This window comes from Bombina bombina, chromosome 4 (genome assembly GCF_027579735.1).
Source record: "Bombina bombina isolate aBomBom1 chromosome 4, aBomBom1.pri, whole genome shotgun sequence".
Lineage (NCBI taxonomy): Eukaryota > Metazoa > Chordata > Amphibia > Anura > Bombinatoridae > Bombina > Bombina bombina.
The window spans coordinates 873,501,936-873,521,755 of record NC_069502.1 but is presented as its reverse complement, the minus strand read 5'-3'; the positions used below and the strand labels follow the sequence as shown (position 1 = coordinate 873,521,755).

At 41.9% G+C, this 19,820-nt stretch overlaps 1 protein-coding gene across 2 annotated transcripts in view; it reads left to right on the top strand.

The window, feature by feature from the left end:
* LOC128657386 (gastrula zinc finger protein XlCGF17.1) overlaps positions 1–19,820 on the top strand; it is a 101,561-nt gene that overhangs the window by 35,855 nt on the left and 45,886 nt on the right. For both annotated transcript variants that reach the window (XM_053711718.1, XM_053711717.1), the window contains exon 3: positions 19,044–19,151. In XM_053711718.1, coding sequence (XP_053567693.1) covers positions 19,044–19,151 — 108 coding nt within the window. The remainder of the gene's footprint in view (positions 1–19,043; positions 19,152–19,820) is intronic.

Here is a 19,820-nt window from a genome sequence, read left to right as displayed (position 1 = left end):
CTAAACTAAAAAAAAAAAACACCCAAAAAAGTTTTAAAAATCCTAACGCTAACCCCTGAAGATCCACTTACAATTCCTGAAGTCTGGACATCCAGGAGGCGAGAGATCTTCATCCAGGCGGCGAGGTCTTCATCCTTCCAGGCGGCGTCTAATATCTTCATCCCGGTGGCATCTTCTATCTTCATCTCGGTGGCATCTTCTATCTTCATCCCGGCGGCATCTTCTATCTTCATCCCGGCAGCGCGGAGCGGGTCCATCCTGAAGACATCTGGTGCGGAGCATCCTCTTCATACGGTTGCCGCCGTATACTGAATCTTCAATGCAAGGGAGCCTTTTCAAAATGGCGTCCCTTGCATTCCTATTGGCTGAATTGATTTTGGAAATTCAAATCAGCCAATAGATTTGAATAGCCAATAAAATTTCAGTAGCTCTCATACTATTGGCTGATTTGATTTTCCAAAATCAAATCAGCCAATAGGAATGCAAGGGACGCCATTTTGAAAAGGCTCCCTTGCATTGAAGATTCAGTATACAGCGATGACCGTATAAAGAGGATGCTCCGCGCCGGATGGACCCGCTCCACTCCGCCGGGTTGAAGATAGAAGACGCCGGATGGATGAAGATAGAAGGTGCCGCCTTGATGTCTGGACTTCAGGAACTGTTAAGTGGATTTTTGGGGGTTAGTGTTAGGATTTTTTAAACTTTTTTTTTTGGGTGGGTCTTATTTTAGTTTGGGCTTTTCTTAAAAGAGCTGAATGCCCTTTTAAGGGAAATGCCCATACAAATGCCCCTTTTAGGGCAATGGGTAGCTTAGGTTTTTGTTAGGTTTATTATTTTGGGGGGGTTTGTTGGGTGGTGGGTTTTACTGTTGGGGGGTCTTTGTCTTTTTTGGGGGGGGTTTACAGGTAAAAGCTGATTTTTTTTTTTTAATGATTTTTTTTCGGGCAATGCCCACAAAAGGCCCTTTTAAAGGCTATTGGTAGTTTATTGTAGACTAGGTTTTTTTTTATTTTGTGTGGGCTTTTTTATTTTTATAGGGCTATTAGATTAGGTGTAATTCTTTTTTATTTTGGAATTTTAGTATTTTTATTTTTTGTAATTAGATACTTTGTAATTTTTATAGTAGTGTTAGGTTTTTTAAATGTGTATTTTAGTTTTCTTTAATTGGTAGTTAGTTTAATTTTAGTTTAATAGTTATATTAGTTTAATTGTTAGTTTAAACTTAGTTTTTTTTAATTTGACAGGTAAGTTTTAATTTAAGATAGGGAAATTGTAATTTTAATATAAAGGTGGGTGTTAGGTTTAGGGGTTACTAGTTTAAATTAGTTTATTGCGATGTGTGGGGGCTTTCGGTTAAGGGGTTAATAGTTTAATTTAGTATATTTCGTTGTGGGGGGCTTGCGGTTTAGGGGTTAATAGGTTTATTATAGTGGTGGCGGGGAGCGACGGAATAGGGGTTAATAACTTTAGTATAGTGGGGGTGATGTGGGCGGATAGAAGTTTAGGGGTTAATTTAAATAGTGTTTGCGATGCGGGAAGGCGGCGGTTTAGGGGTTAATAAATTTATTATAGTGGTGACGATGTCGGGGAGCGGCGGAATAGGGGTTAAATGTTATTAGTGGCGGTGGTCGGGATCGGCAGATTAGGGTTTAATACGTTTTTAATATAGTATTTACAATGCGGGAGGGCCTCGATATAGGGGTTAATAGGTAGTTTATGGGTGTTAGTGTACTTTGTAACAGTTTTGTTGTGTAACACTCATAACTACCGGTCTCAGATGGCAGTACGGATCTTGTCGTTATAGGGTATAACGCAAGGTTTTTAGTCTCACCATAAAAACTCGTAATGGCAGCGCTATGGGAATCCCATGAAGAAACGTCATTTCTCTTGTTAAGTGTATCCAGTCCACGGATCATCCATTACTTGTGGGATATTCTCCTTCCCAACAGGAAGTTGCAAGAGGATCACCCACAGCAGAGCTGCTATATAGCTCCTCCCCTCACTGCCATACCCAGTCATTCTCTTGCAACTCTCAACTAAGATGGAGGTCGCAAGAGGACTGTGGTGTTTTATACTTAGTTTATTTCTTCAATCAAAAGTTTATTTTTAAATGGTACCGGAGTGTACTGTTTATCTCAGGCAGTATTTAGAAGAAGAATCTGCCTGCGTTTTCTATGATCTTAGCAGAAGTAACTAAGATCCTTTGCTGTTCTCACATATTCTGAGGAGTGAGGTAACTTCAGAGGGGGAATAGCGTGCAGGTCTTCCTGCAATAAGGTATGTGCAGTTAAAATATTTTTCTAGGGATGGAATTTGCTAGAAAATGCTGCTGATACCGAAGTAATGTAAGTAAAGCCTTAAATGCAGTGATAGCGACTGGTATCAGGCTTATTAATAGAGATACATACTCTTTTATAAAAGTGTATTTTAAAACGTTTGCTGGCATGTTTAATCGTTTTTTACATATGTTTGGTGATAAAACTTATTGGGGCCTAGTTTTTTCCACATGGCTGGCTTGAATTTTGCCTAGAAACAGTTCCCTGAGGCTTTCCACTGTTGTAGTATGAGTGGGAGGGGCCTATTTTGGCGTTTTTTTGCACAGCAAAAATTACAGACACAGACATCCAGCTTCTTCCTGCATGATCCAGGACTTCTCTGAAGGGCTCAAAAAGCTTCAAAAGTCGTATTGAGGGAGGTAAAAAGCCACAGTAGAGCTGTGACTGTTTAAAAAACGTTTTTGTCATTTGTTATTCCGTTTTTGGTATTAAGGGTTAATCATCCATTTGCAAGTGGGTGCAAAGCTCTGCTAACTTATTACATACACTGTAAAAATTTCGTTAGTGTAACTGCATTTTTTCACTGTTATTTCAAAATTTGGGAAAATTTGTGTTTCTTAAAGGCGCAGTAACGTTTTTTATATTGCTTGTAAACTTGTTTTAAAGTGTTTTCCAAGCTTGCTAGTCTCATTGCTAGTCTGTTTAAACATGTCTGACACAGAGGAACCTACTTGTTCATTATGTTTGAAAGCCATGGTGGAGCCCCATAGGAGAATGTGTACTAAATGTATTGATTTCACCTTAAACAGTAAAGATCAGTCTTTATCTATAAAAGAAATATCACCAGAAGATTCTGACGAGGGGGAAGTTATGCCGACTAACTCTCCCCACGTGTCAGACCCTTCGCCTCCCGCTCAGGGGACGCACGCTAATATGGCGCCAATTACATCAGGGACGCCCATAGCGATTACCTTGCAGGACATGGCTGCAATCATGAATAATACCCTGTCAGAGGTATTATCTAGATTGCCTGAATTAAGAGGCAAGCGCGATAGCTCTGGGGTTAGGAGAGATACAGAGCGCGCAAATGCTGTTAGAGCCATGTCTGATACTGCGTCACAGTATGCAGAACATGAGGACAGAGAGCTTCAGTCTGTGGGTGACATCTCTGACTCGGAGAAACCTGATTCAGAGATTTCTAATTTTAAATTTAAGCTTGAGAACCTCCGTGTATTGCTTGGGGAGGTATTAGCTGCTCTGAATGACTGTAACACAGTTGCAATTCCAGAGAAATTGTGTAGGCTGGATAGATACTATGCAGTGCCGGTGTGTACTGACGTTTTTCCTATACCTAAAAGGCTTACAGAAATTATTAGCAAGGAGTGGGATAGACCCGGTGTGCCCTTTTCCCCACCTCCTATATTTAGAAAAATGTTTCCAATAGACGCCACTACACGGGACTTATGGCAGGCGGTCCCTAATGTGGAAGGAGCAGTTTCTACTTTAGCAAAGCGTACCACTATCCCGGTTGAGGACAGTTGTGCTTTTTCAGATCCAATGGATAAAAAATTGGAGGGTTACCTTAAGAAAATGTTTATTCAACAAGGTTTTATTTTACAGCCCCTTGCATGCATTGCGCCTGTCACTGCTGCGGCGGCATTCTGGTTTGCGGCCCTGGAAGAGGCCATCCAGACAGCTCCATTGAATGAAATTATTGACAAGCTTAGAACGCTTAAGCTAGCTAACTCATTTGTTTCTGATGCCATTGTTCATTTGACTAAACTAACGGCTAAGAATTCCGGATTCGCCATCCAGGTGCGTAGGGTGCTATGGCTTAAATCCTGGTCAGCTGACGTGGCTTCAAAGTCTAAATTACTCAACATTCCTTTCAAGGGGCAGACCTTATTCGGGCCTGGCTTGAAGGAAATTATTGCTGACATTACTGGAGGCAAGGGTCATACCCTTCCTCAGGACAGGGCCAAATCAAAGGCCAAACAGTCTAATTTTCGTGCCTTTCGAAATTTCAAGGCAGGAGCAGCATCAACTTCCTCCGCTTCAAAACAAGAGGGAACTGTTGCTCATTCCAGACAGGCCTGGAAACCTAACCAGTCCTGGAACAAGGGCAAGCAGGCCAGAAAGCCTGCTGCTGCCCCCAAGACAGCATGAAGGAACGGCTCCCTATCCGGAAACGGATCTAGTGGGGGGCAGACTTTCTCTCTTCGCCCAGGCGTGGGCAAGAGATGTTCAGGATCCCTGGGCGTTGGAGATCATATCTCAGGGATATCTTCTGGACTTCAAAGCTTTTCCTCCACAAGGGAGATTTCATCTTTCAAGGTTATCAGCAAACCAGATAAAGAAAGAGGCTTTCCTAAGCTGTGTGCAAGACCTCCTAGTAATGGGAGTGATCCATCCAGTTCCGTGGACGGAACAAGGACAGGGATTTTATTCAAATCTGTTTGTGGTTCCCAAGAAAGAGGGAACCTTCAGACCAATCTTGGATCTAAAGATCTTAAACAAATTCCTCAGAGTTCCATCATTCAAAATGGAAACTATTCGGACCATCCTACCCATGATCCAAGCGGGTCAGTACATGACCACAGTGGACTTAAAGGATGCCTACCTTCACATACCGATTCACAAAGATCATCATCGGTTCCTAAGGTTTGCCTTTCTAGACAGGCATTACCAATTTGTAGCTCTTCCCTTCGGGTTGGCCACTGCCCCGAGAATTTTTACGAAGGTTCTGGACTCACTTCTGGCGGTTCTAAGACCGCGAGGCATAGCGGTGGCTCCGTATCTAGACGACATCCTGATGCAGGCGTCAAGCTTTCAAATTGCCAAGTCTCATACAGAGATAGTTCTGGCATTTCTGAGGTCGCATGGGGGGAAAGTGAACGTGGAAAAGAGTTCTCTATCACCACTCACAAGAGTCTCCTTCCTAGGGACTCTTATAGATTCTGTAGAGATGAAAATTTACCTGACGGAGTCCAGGTTATCAAAACTTCTAAATGCTTGCCGTGTCCTTCATTCCATTCCACGCCCGTCAGTGGCTCAGTGCATGGAAGTAATCGGCTTAATGGTAGCGGCAATGGACATAGTGCCATTTGCGCGCCTGCATCTGAGACCGCTGCAATTATGCATGCTAAGTCAGTGGAATGGGGATTACTCAGATTTGTCCCCTCTACTAAATCTGGATCAAGAGACCAGAGATTCTCTTCTCTGGTGGCTTTCTCGGGTCCATCTGTCCAAGGGTATGACCTTTCGCAGGCCAGATTGGACGATTGTAACAACAGATGCCAGCCTTCTAGGTTGGGGCGCAGTCTGGAACTCCCTGAAGGCTCAGGGATCGTGGACTCAGGAGGAGAAACTCCTCCCAATAAATATTCTGGAGTTAAGAGCAATATTCAATGCTCTTCTAGCTTGGCCTCAGTTAGCAACACTGAGGTTCATCAGATTTCAGTCGGACAACATCACGACTGTGGCTTACATCAACCATCAAGGGGGAACCAGAAGTTCCCTAGCGATGTTAGAAGTCTCAAAGATAATTCGCTGGGCAGAGTCTCACTCTTGCCACCTGTCAGCGATCCACATCCCAGGCGTGGAGAACTGGGAGGCGGATTTTCTAAGTCGTCAGACTTTTCCTCCGGGGGAGTGGGAACTCCATCCGGAGGTGTTTGCTCAACTGGTCCATCGTTGGGGCAAACCAGAACCGGATCTCATGGCGTGTCGCCAGAACGCCAAGCTTCCTTGTTACGGATCCAGGTCCAGGGACCCGGGAGCAACGCTGATAGATGCTCTAGCAGCTCCTTGTTTCTTCAACCTGGCCTATGTGTTTCCACCGTTTCCTCTGCTCCCTCGACTGATTGCCAAAATCAAACAGGAGAGAGCATCGGTGATTCTGATAGCGCCTGCGTGGCCACGCAGGACCTGGTATGCAGACCTAGTGGACATGTCATCTCTTTCACCATGGACTCTGCCTCTGAGGCAGGACCTTCTAATACAAGGTCCTTTCAATCATCCAAATCTACTTTCTCTGAGACTGACTGCATGGAGATTGAACGCTTGATTCTATCAAGGCGTGGCTTCTCCGAGTCAGTCATCGATACCTTAATACAGGCTCGGAAGCCTGTCACCAGGAAAATCTACCATAAGATATGGCGTAAATATCTTTATTGGTGTGAATCCAAGAGTTACTCATGGAGTAAGGTTAGGATTCCTAGGATATTGTCCTTTCTCCAAGACGGTTTGGACAAAGGCTTATCAGCTAGTTCTTTAAAAGGACAGATCTCTGCTCTGTCTATTCTTTTGCACAAGCGTCTGGCAGAAGTTCCAGACGTCCAGGCATTTTGTCAGGCTTTGGTTAGGATTAAGCCTGTGTTTAAAACTGTTGCTCCCCGTGGAGCTTAAACTTGGTTCTTAAAGTTCTTCAGGGAGTTCCGTTTGAACCCCTTCATTCCATTGATATTAAACTTTTATCTTGGAAAGTTCTGTTTTTTATGGCTATTTCCTCGGCTCGAAGAGTCTCTGAGTTATCTGCCTTACATTGTGATTCTCCTTATCTGATTTTTCATTCAGACAAGGTAGTTCTGCGTACCAAACCTGGGTTTTTACCTAAGGTGGTTTCTAACAAGAATATCAATCAAGAGATTGTTGTTCCATCATTGTGTCCTAATCCTTCTTCAAAGAAGGAACGTCTTTTGCATAATCTGGACGTAGTCCGTGCCTTGAAGTTTTACTTACAGGCTACTAAAGATTTTCGTCAAACATCTGCCCTGTTTGTCGTTTACTCTGGACAGAGGAGAGGTCAAAAAGCTTCGACAACCTCTCTCTCCTTTTGGCTTTGGAGCATAATACGCTTAGCCTATGAGACTGCTGGACAGCAGCCCCCTGAAAGGATTACAGCTCATTCTACTAGAGCTGTGGCTTCCACCTGGGCCTTTAAAAATGAGGCCTCTGTTGAACAGATTTGCAAGGCTGCGACTTGGTCTTCGCTTCACACCTTTTCAAAATTTTACAAATTTGACACTTTTGCTTCTTCGGAGGCTGTTTTTTGGGAGAAAGGTTCTACAGGCAGTGGTTCCTGCCTTGTCCCTCCCATCATCCGTGTACTTTAGCTTTGGTATTGGTATCTGTAAGGTGTATAATCCCACGGGGGGTGTCAGCGCAGGCCAAAGCCTGGGGCCTACGGTACCGCGAGAGGCAGATGCAGATTTATCTGATAAGGAGCTCCCTGAACAGATTCAGACCACGCAGTAATATGATCTAAAGCTATTCATCTTTATTGAACAGTGTAATCATGTCTTATAGTGTACACAGACAGCACATAGGGTTAAGGGGATGACACGTTTGGACCGCGTCATTTTACACAGTTATACAGAACAAATTACAAGGAAAAGCTGGAATATGAGTTTCTCATAACAATGCTTACAGAGTCATAATAAACCACCATCTGCGGAGACAACAAGGTTTCTGAACCATCTTGTTTACATTATCTTATTCTATCTTATTCTGGGCGTAGGGCCAGGGTACATTGACAAGGCCGAACAGCTAAGGAAACTATCATAACATGCACATAGTTCTCACTACATAAAAACCCAGTATAATAAAGTTTACTCATTACAAAATGGCTACTAGGAACAAGATGGCTGCGAGGAACAAGATGGCTGCCATCAGGTTCATATTACCCCTAACATACCATCCTTTTATTCTAACAGAATAACATAAAAACTAAAACAACTTAACGAATATAAAGAACCTTATAGCGAGATGGCTGAGCGGTGACATTGTGGAAAAAAGAATGGTGAGGGTTAGCATGAGTACTGGTAAGCTTATTAATCAAACACACAGTAAGCTTATATATGAAAAAGAAAGCAAGAAACAGAAAAAGAAGAAATGCAAAACCCATTAAAATTTTCATACCAAGAGCTCCTAGCCAGGAACCCAGACCAAAGGTCCAATCTATACCATCAAAGAGACCTGTTGGCTGCTTACATATTTGTGATTGAATGTCATGCAAAGTATCAAGATCATGGTGTATTCTACCAGTGTTGTTCCAGATAAAAACACAGCAAGAAGAACCTATGCGCTTACATACTCCTCCTTCTGCGGCTAGCAAATAATCTAAAGCCATACGATTCTGGAGAGCAGTCTGATCGATCTGCTCTTGTCCCATAGTCAAGGACTCTATGGCGTCTGCAGTAGAATTAAAAGCTGCATCTACCAGTGTAGCAAACAAATTAAGCTTATAATATAATCGCATGACAGCTGCAGTAGGAAACCAAGATGCAGTAGCTATCTCGGCATTACTAGTCTTAACTGTAAAATCAGAAGCTCTACGTGTACGCAGTTTAGCATTAGTGTGTCATGAATACTTAATGCTGGGAATATGTAACCCAAATAACAAGGTGAGAGATGGCTACATGGTATAATTTTAACTGCCCATCTTTCACAAAGCCAATAATAACCATAAGGTAACTTAATAACTGAAGGACATGAGGGAAATCTTTTCCTCTTAGCTTCTGGAGAAGCACCTGTCTGTTTACCTATATTTCTGTTGTTACGCCAAAACCAATTACGAATTGTGTTGTGTGGTTCAGTGTACTTAGCAGTAAAATTACGAATATAATCAAAAGAAAGATAAGATCCATCCCATATATTTAACAGTGTAGCATTAACTGGTGTGGCTGCATTGTAGATTAAGGCAACTGTAATAGGCATTTGACTAAGTGTACTGGGGTGAAAACTAGTACCATTAAGATTATGGGACATAATAACACCATGATTTACGCAATTAACTAAGTGAACTCTATCCTTTTCAAAACCTTTATCAGTGTTAACTATTGGTGTAAAATTCCACATAGTATCATCATTTATCATTTGTGTCAAATTGTGTGCAGTAATAGGAAAACCCACAAATGGATAACCCCATTTCCCCCCATGAGGGACATAGCCACAAACCCAACAAGAATCAGTCTGATTAGTCACTTTGTATAAGTTTGTGGCAGCTTTAACAAAAGCATTGTCAGTTTCCCATGCCGACATATGCAACTCTCTGATATCATGGGTGAGAGGGATGGATAAGGGATTAGTGACATTGTCAATTACACTTTTATTATCATTGTGCCGGGGTGCACCAGGACTAGGGAATGGCCTGAGTTTGTGCAGGGGCGCACCAGGATTGAAGATCAGGATGACAATCACGGATGCGAAGAACACTGCTGGCAGGAGGTACCACACTATTCGATACTCAATGGAATCATGGAGCGGCCAGGGTTGACGTCGTCTGGGGCCCTCTTGATCCGGTTCGCGTGGATCCATACTGGAGCTTCCTCTGTGAGGACAGCGGTTCTCGTCACAGCGATCACTGTAGTTGGAAGGCCAAAAGGAGGATCCAATGACTTATTCTTGTGGAGCTGCTTCACCAAGACAGTATCTCCAGGCTTGAACGGGTGTGTCGGGATACCTGTAGGCTGAGGGAGAGTAGAAGAAACATCACCATAGATGCCATTCAATGTTTCAATCAGATTAGTTACATATTCTTCCCTTACAACATTAATATCTCCCCTTACCACAGGAGAACCTTTTTGTTTACACCATGGGGTTGGAAAAGGTCTGCCCATCAGAATTTCAAAAGGTGAATAACCCGTAGTGGTGCTAGGGGTCATTCTGATTTCTGCCAATACTGCAGGTAAATGTTCAAGCCAATTAGTAAATGTACCACCAGTTCCCTTCCTGAACTTATCTTTAATGGTTCTATTCATGCGCTCTACCTGTCCTGATGACTGTGGGTGATAAGGAATATGAAACTTCCAGTCAATGGACAACATAGTATAAATCATTTGTGTAATCTGTGAAGTGAAAGGAGTACCTTTGTCACTGTTTATCTGTAATGGACAACCAAAACGAGGAATAATTTCCTTGCACAATATCTTTGCTACAGTACGTGCATTCTCTTGAGTGGTTGGAAAGGCCTCAACCCACTTACTGAATTGATCAACAATGACTAAAAGATACTTGTATCCACCTCGCGCAGTGGGCATGTGTGTGAAATCAATTTGCAATACCTGCAGGACCATCAGGGGGCGGTAAATGCTCAAGTTTACCATGTACAAGGCCTCCATGATTATTTCTGGCACAAGTTAGACATCTGTCCAGTTGTCTATCAATCATGCGCAACAGATCTTTAATGACATACTTGGATGTCATCAGATTCTTGGTCTGTTGTTTACTTATGTGGCCAAAACCATGAAAATGACTAATAAACAAAGGTGCAGCAATTTTTGGTATCCCCACTCTCCCCTCCTCGTCTGACCACAGGCAATCTTGGCCTTTGGTCAGACCAGCAGAGATCCAAGTCTGTAAATCAGTTTCAGTTGTGCCAAACTGTAGGTGCTCCACATCAGATGCTAAGGCAGGAATCATTACCATGTGTAACTGTTCCTGTGTATTAGTGCTGAGATATTCAGGGTGCGGTGGACCCCGAAGCGCAGATTCCTTAGCAATGGTGTCTGCAAAATCATTGCCAAGTCTAACGTCAGTGGAGTCAGTACTGTGGGCTTTACATTTAACAATTGCTAGCTTATGTGGTAATTTAATTGCATCTAAGAGTTCCTGTACCAGTGTAGAATGTGAGATACTCTTACCATCAGCTGCAACAAAACCTCTGTTCTGCCAAATCACTCCAAAATCATGCACAACTCCAAACGCATACCTTGAATCAGTGTAAATGGTCACATCTTTCATCGCAAACGCTCTACATGCCTGAGCTATGGCTACCAATTCAGCTGCTTGGGCTGACACAAAAGGCAGATAACCAGCAGTAACCACTGTGTCAGGTAACTGTACCACAGCAAAGCCTGTAAGATAAACACCATCAGCAGGTTTAGAACATGTCCCATCAACAAAAACAACTTCTCCCTCCTCTAGTGGAGTTGTTTGCAAGTCAAGACATGGTGACGTCTCTGTGTGTACAGTGTCTATGCAATTGTGGTCATCAGTGTGTTCTAAAGGACATTTAGAAATCAATGCATGTAATAAAGGTGCTGGGCCTCCTGTGGGTGCAATGTATTTGATAGTGAGGTTTGCAGTGGATGTGAGAATTGTTTCATAGCCTGACCTTCTCTGTGCAGTCATGTGCTGTGTAGTGAGATTATTTAACACTTGCAAGGCTTGGTGTGATGTATGCAATATCAAAGAATGTGACAGTACCAATGTTTGTGCCGCCTCCACCATCAATAGCGCATGCTGCTGTAGCTCTTAAGCATGCTGGCATACCCTGTACCACCGTTGGCAACAATTTTGAAAAAAAAAGCTACCGCTCTGTACCCATTACCGTGTTCCTGAGCAAGGACCCCTGCTGCTGTACCTCCCCCTTCTGTGCAATACAGGTGAAATGGTAGGTTATAGTTGGGTAAACCTAGGGCTGGAGCGGAACAGAGAGCCTGCTTGAGGGTGTTGTAGGCCTTATCAAGAGCCTGTGTCCAGTGGATTTGTTCTGGTTCATGCTGACCTGTAACTGAACGTAAAATATGATCATAATATGAACAGTCTGGTATCCATTGCCTGCAGTAAGTAACCATACCCAGCAGTTTGTTTGTGGTCAAGGAAGAACCATGAGAGCCTTAACTCTTTCAGGGGATAACAGTCTCTTGCCTGCTGAAAGAAGAAAACCCAGGTATGTTACTTGTGGAAGACAAAATTGCATTTTTCTCAAAGTCACTTTGTGCCCTGCATCTCCTAAGTGCTGAAGCAAATGGAGAGAGTCAGTTTTACAAGTCTGTTCATCAACACTGCACAACAACAAATCATCCACATACTGTATCAAAGTGGAACCTTCAGGAGGTGTCCAGGATTCTAGGGTCTTACGAACTACAGCTGAGTACGCGGCGGGGGAATCAATGAAGCCCATCGGTAATCGATTGAACGTATATTGATTCCCTAAATACGTAAAACCAAACAACGGTTGAGTGTCGGGATGCACAGGGATGCTAAATAATGCACTGCAGAGATCAATGACTGTAAAGCAAGTTGCAGTACTTGGGATGGCTGTTAAAATAGCATTAACATCTGGCACTATCGGCGCAAGTGACTGCACCAGAGCATTTACTGCTCGCAAGTCTTGTGTAAATCTGTATTCTGTACATCCAGGTTTAGGAACAGGATTGATAGGTGTATTGTATGGTGACAGTGTGCGTCTAATAACTTTCTTAGACAATAGGTCCTTAATTACAGGAGCTATTCCCTGTTCCTTTTCCTTAGACAAAGGGTACTGCTTAATGTATACAGGTTTAGCACCTGGTTTGAGAGTGGCTTTGTATGGTGTGCATGAAATGAAACCTGGATCATTAAATCCAGTGGCCCATAAACTCTGTTTTAACTCACCAAGTGCCTCTGGCACGTCATTAGTGATGTGTGAAGCATGTGTGAATGCATCTGGCTCTAATTGTATAGGTATAACCTTAGGATCTTTTACAATATTCCTGCCATATTTCCATGTCCACAAATGTTCTGGTGTTTGCACATAAACTGTATCTGGTGTAAGTACAACTGCATGAACTGGTGCTTTCCACATCTCTTTCTCAACATGTTCAGTAATCCAGGGTCTGTAAAAAGCTTGTGTCACAACTTTGTCAGGGTGTGAGGCATACTCAAACACATTCTCAAGAGTCTGTAAACTGAGTTTGTCAAGGTACAACTGTTTAGTAAAGGAAGGTTCAGGATCCGCTGTATACAGCAACGGAACTGAATCCCAGGGAGTATCAACATGCAATCCTCCCTTGCAATCAATGTTAACAGACATTTGCATCTTAGCCATTAAATCCCTTCCAAGCAAATTAACAGGACTATTGGGTATTATGCGAAAAGCATAAACAAATCTGTTTGAAGGGCTGTCATTTGGATACACCTCCAAAGGAGGCGTCCTGGGACACAAAATTGGGACTCCTGTAATGCCAACAGATTTTTCACATGTATTAGTTACTGGCCCATTGTATTCTCTAGCAGAAATGCTAGATTTAGTTGCTCCGGTATCTACCAAAAAATCATGTAGGACACCTTGCACAACTAAAGATATTAAGGGTAAATCTTGCCAATGATACGACAACTGAGCAGTATAACATGTGAGCAGTCCCTTCTGCTGGCAATCCTAGCGGGTACTATTCTGATTCTGAGAAGGAGACGGAGTCCAGGGAATCTGATATCTAGGAGTGTTGCTGGGATTCTGGGAGGAATTATTATTCCCACCATACTGATCATTTCTATCCCTTTTAGGCTGTGGGCAGTCCTGCTGCCAATGATCATAAGACCCACAATTCCAGCAAGATCTGTCTGTGGAGTTATGTGCCTCTCCTCTCCTATTACCGTTCCACTGAAATCTGTCTCTCCCCCTTCCTCTAAAGTTTCTATTCTGCCCTTTATTCTGATTTCTTCCTCTCCTGTTACCTGAAGCATTAAACATACTCTCTTGACCTTTCTCATTACACACGCGAAAAACATCTGCTGCATCTTTCTCTCTTACAGCCTTTTCAAATTCTTCCACTTTCATTGCATGAATACCTGAAATTGTCTGTCTCACCAATTGTGCAGTTTGCGAATGCATATTATTCAACAAATGTTGCAGATACAGTTGTGCCAACTCTCCTTGCGTACCCAAACAACATTCCTGTCGCCAACAGTCACCAAACCTCTTCAGAAAATCAGACACCTGTTCACCCTTCTTTTGCTTACATGCACCAGCTTTCGTAATATCTTTACGATCACCATGCTGACTTTTAAAGAATTTCTCAACTTTCCCACATTACAACAGCCGCATCTCTCCGCACATAATCATCAATCACTGGAGCATCATACTTAGTATCCAGGAACTTGCACACTTCAGTAAAATTCACATCTGTGTATTTGGTAATCACATTCAACAAAAACCTATAGTCTGGACCACCCAGACACATATCCTTAGTCACCCGTCTAAGATAAGTTATTGCTCCCATTAGATGCTTTACAGGATCAGGACATTTTAATGCCCAATCCATCAAGCGGTCTGCGTCGGGCGGACGAATCATCGTCTGGTCCCCGATTGTGACAAAAGGTGCATCTATGTGTACATCATCCTCTAAATCAGTGTCTGCTCCCTGCGTGTGAGATCTCGTATGCTTCCCTACAGGACTGGGACCTGTGACAGCTGCAGTTTTCACAGCTTTCGCTTTAGATGTCTTTGCAGCACTCGGCAGCCCCCCTTCTTTACCCACACTGTTAGGGAATGTGAGAGCTAATTTCTTTACACTACTCGGAGCCCGACATTCCACTCTCTCTCTCTCCTCCTCCTCAGACATTCCTGCATCTACACTGCTCTGAAGAGAACCAGTTAACCCTTTTCTAGCACCTAAAGTGGCAACAGCAGCGTCTTCCAGCTGCTCCATCTCCTTAACGCTGTGTGCTTTCTTAAGCACAGCCAACGAACGGTACAGGGCAGATGGAGGAGGCAAGGGAATTGTCGGAGCAGGTGGGGGTAATGCCGATGCCGTGGGCACGGCGGCTGATGGTATGGGCACAGCCGCTGATGCCGTGGGCACAGCCAGATATGGCGGAGGCAGGGTATTACATTCAGTCCAAAACACAGACAGTTTTACCCAAACCTCTCCACATTCTCTCATGTATTTTTTATCCCACATAGGATCGCCCTCTGGTCCCTGATAAGCAGGATCCTTTAAACACATACCTCTTATCATAGTTACATGCGGTTCACAGAGAGAGCCTATACGGGGGAACGGATTTTGCTCCTGGGGGTACAATGATTCACTCCATCCGCTCATGTTATCCACAAATGGAATTACATAAAATTGGCCTGCAATTCTAGCTACAAAGTCTTTTGGAGTTCCCCCTTTAACTGGCTTAGGGTTTGTAACACACACAGTATTTTTACCAGCACTGGATGGTACTCGCTGCACAGTCTTGTACTTAATATTACATTTCTGATCAGCATTTTTATCACATTTTTTGCTATGGGCAGACCCCATTGTTACACAAACTAATCACAGCGAAATTAGCAGCAGCAATAATAAAATGCACAATCACTTAATATGTTCTAGGCACAGCACAATAAACAAAGCGAAATAAGCAAAGCCTCAGATAGCAACACCAGCCTCAAGTGGATACCAAAACTCTATAATGGAATAAATCAGGAAAACTTCAACACACACGTGAGACTCACTCACTGCCAAGTTGCCCGGGGGACCTTATCTTAAAATATCCTCCCGTCAACTGGCATTCATATATTTCTTGCGCGCTTATCACAGACAGGACTCACAATACCTGATTACCTGTCTGGAGGGGTATCACAACTGCCGGCAGGACTTTAACCTCCGCAAACCTGTGCTTCAACCACAGGAACCCCTTTAACCTTATATCATATATTACACCTTTTAAAAATACAAACAATTAAATTTAGGTTCAGATTCACAGAAGGAAAGCAGCGTAATAAAAACACGATTACTCACCTCCTGCGAATCCCACTGTCGTGACACCAAGAATTGTAAGGTGTATAATCCCACGGGGGGGTGTCAGCGCAGGCCAAAGCCTGGGGCCTACGGTACCACGAGAGGCAGATGCAGATTTATCTGATAAGGAGCTCCCTGAACAGATTCAGACCACGCAGTAATATGATCTAAAGCTATTCATCTTTATTGAACAGTGTAATCATGTCTTATAGTGTACACAGACAGCACATAGGGTTAAGGGGATGACACGTTTGGACCGCATCATTTTACACAGTAATACAGAGCAAAATACAAGGAAAAGCTGGAATATGAGTTTCTCATAACAATAGTTCAAATGAATGTATATCTATCAGCGCCACAATAATACCATACAAGCTATATCTGATATAGGCGGAGTCTCCCAACCAGACTCCAAAAGTTAAGAGTAAAAAGAAATGCCAAGATACAGCTCTACACTACCCTCAGATGAGGGTTGGGTTGCTAAAGATGGTGTCCACGACTAGGAATGTGTATACATCAAGGTTAATATATAATATTGTGTTACACAAAGAATATATATAAAACCATGTGAAAAAGTACTTAAAAGGTAAAAGATTAAAAACAAAATATATATATATATATAGGATGTGATATTAAAATGTATTAAACAAACATTTTATTAACATAAACTGACAGTTAAAAATACAGTTAAAAATAGATTCAACAATCTAATGGATTGCCCCATACAATGTCCAAGAAGTTATGTCCTATGTAACATACAAGTGTTTAAGTCCCATACCAAAATGTCCAAAGCAAATGTTCAAGGTTAATATCCAAAAAAATAAAAATAAAAATGATAATATGTCCAAAGTTGGTGTAAAAATCAAAAAGGTGAAAAAATGTAAAAAATATATTAAATATTTTTTGAAAAGATGAAAAAATGAATAAAAATATATAAAAAATATATGAGTTGTGATCAGCAACCCATATGGAAGGAATATAATATATGTGATAGTGAATAATTCTCGTGAGGTGTACACCTAAAAAGTGTGTATATAAAAGGGTGTGGTAAAAAATGTGTCATAAAAAATGTGTCATAAAAAAGGATTCAAAATCCTGGTGAAATAAATAAAGTCCAAATTGCTCCAAAAAATGTGTATATAATTCCAAGTATTCCAAATGTGAGTGTAGAAAGTGCTGGGTTGATGTTCCTCTTGATGCAGCTCAGAATATATCTGGTGAGTAGAATACTGTTGTTGTCATTCTAAAGTGATTTTATTGCACTATGTCTATTTTCTGTACACTTTTTTAGGTACAGGAGGATATCCCATTACATTTGATAACCTTTTAAGAAGAGGAACATCAACCCAGCACTTTCTACACTCACATTTGGAATACTTGGAATTATATACACATTTTTTTGGAGCAATTTGGACTTTATTTATTTCACCAGGATTTTGAATCCTTTTTTATGACACATTTTTTATGACACATTTTTTACCACACCCTTTTATATACACACTTTTTAGGTGTACACCTCACGAGAATTATTCACTATCACATATATTATATTCCTTCCATATGGGTTGCTGATCACAACTCATATATTTTTTATATATTTTTATTCATTTTTTCATCTTTTCAAAAAATATTTAATATATTTTTTACATTTTTTCACCTTTTTGATTTTTACACCAACTTTGGACATATTATCATTTTTATTTTTATTTTTTTGGATATTAACCTTGAACATTTGCTTTGGACATTTTGGTATGGGACTTAAACACTTGTATGTTACATAGGACATAACTTCTTGGACATTGTATGGGGCAATCCATTAGATTGTTGAATCTATTTTTAACTGTATTTTTAACTGTCAGTTTATGTTAATAAAATGTTTGTTTAATACATTTTAATATCACATCCTATATATATATATATATATTGTTTTTAATCTTTTACCTTTTAAGTACTTTTTCACATGGTTTTATATATATTCTTTGTGTAACACAATATTATATATTAACCTTGATGTATACACATTCCTAGTCGTGGACACCATCTTTAGCAACCCAACCCTCATCTGAGGGTAGTGTAGCGCTGTATCTTGGCATTTCTTTTTACTCTTTCTCATAACAATACTTACAGAGTCATAATAAACTACCATCTACGGAGACAACAAGGTTTCTGAACCATCTTGTTTACATTATCTTATTCTATCTTATTCTGGGCGTAGGGCCAGGGTACATTGACAAGGCCGAAAAGCTAAGGAAACTATCATAACATGCACATAGTTCTCACTACATAATAACCCAGTATAATAAAGTTTACTCATTACAAAATGGCTACTAGGAACAAGATGGCTGCCATCAGGTTCATATTACCCCTAACAGTATCCCACAAGTAATGGATGATCCGTGGACTGGATACACTTAACAAGAGAAAACATAATTTATGCTTACCTGATAAATTTATTTCTCTTGTAGTGTATCCAGTCCACGGCCCGCCCTGTCCTTTTAAGGCAGGTCTAAATTTTAATTAATACTCCAGTCACCACTGCACCCTATGGTTTCTCCTTTCTCGTCTTGTTTCGGTCGAATGACTGGATATGGCAGTGAGGGGAGGAGCTATATAGCAGCTCTGCTATGGGTGATCCTCTTGCAACTTCCTGTTGGGAAGGAGAATATCCCACAAGTAATGGATGATCCATGGACTGGATACACCACAAGAGAAATACATTTATCGGGTAAGCATAAATTATATTTTTTACTAGTGCGGAACTGACGTTGCATTACAGGCTAAAAGGCTTGCGGTACAGCTATACCGACAAGACTTGTAATGGCTGCGCTACTGTTTTAACGCTGTAATGGCCATTTTTTTCAGCGTTAAGACGAATGCACAACTCGTAATCTACCTGTATGTTGTTATAACTGTTGATTATGCAAAAATGTGGGGAAAGAGTAATAAAGGGATTATCTATCTTTTTAGTCAATAAAAATTCTGGAGTGCTTTAATTCTTTGTGCTATTATTTTTGAATTATAAAAATTAAATTGTGACAACTTCTTTCCAATTATAAAAGTGAATCAATATCACTTATTGCAAAAAGTGCGAGTCATACAAATCATGTGATATCTAGAATATTTAGTGCAAAACAAAAATATCCTTCAGCTTAAATCTGTTGGGGAAAAAAAAAAAGGAAAGAAAAGGGGGAAAAGAGTGTTGTCTTAAAACTTTTATACAAATGTATGTTACACCCTGTACCATGTACTATTGAGTAACTTCCTGCTGTAATTACAGGGTGTCTAGAGGAAAACCCGGGAACTGGACTATTAAAAGTGAAGGAAGAGGATGAGACAGATGACATGAATAGTCATCAGACTGAAATACATTCGTCCCTCTCTGCCGGTGAGTAGTAATACGTGAGAGTCTGCCGGGGCTGTGCACACAGTTACTTACTGCTCTCCCTCCCTGCCGGTGAGTAGTAATACGTGAGAGTCTGCCGGGGCTGTGCACACAGTTACTTACTGCTCTCCCTCCCTGCCGGTAAGTAGTAATACGTGAGAGTCTGCCGGGGCTGTGCACACAGTTACTTACTGCTCTCCCTCCCTGCCGGTGAGTAGTAATACGTGAGAGTCTGCCGGGGCTGTGCACACAGTTACTTACTGCTCTCCCTCCCTGCCGGTGAGTAGTAATACGTGAGAGTCTGCCGGGGCTGTGCACACAGTTACTTACTGCTCTCCCTCCCTGCCGGTGAGTAGTAATACGTGAGAGTCTGCCGGGGCTGTGCACACAGTTACTTACTGCTCTCCCTCCCTGCCGGTGAGTAGTAATACGTGAGAGTCTGCCGGGGCTGTGCACACAATTACTTACTGCTCTCCCTCCCTGCCGGTGAGTAGTAATACGTGAGAGTCTGCCGGGGCTGTGCACACAGTTACTTACTGCTCTCCCTCCCTGCCGGTGAGTAGTAATACGTGAGAGTCTGCCGGGGCTGTGCACACAGTTACTTACTGCTCTCCCTCCCTGCCGGTGAGTAGTAATACGTGAGAGTCTGCCAGGGCTGTGCACACAGTTACT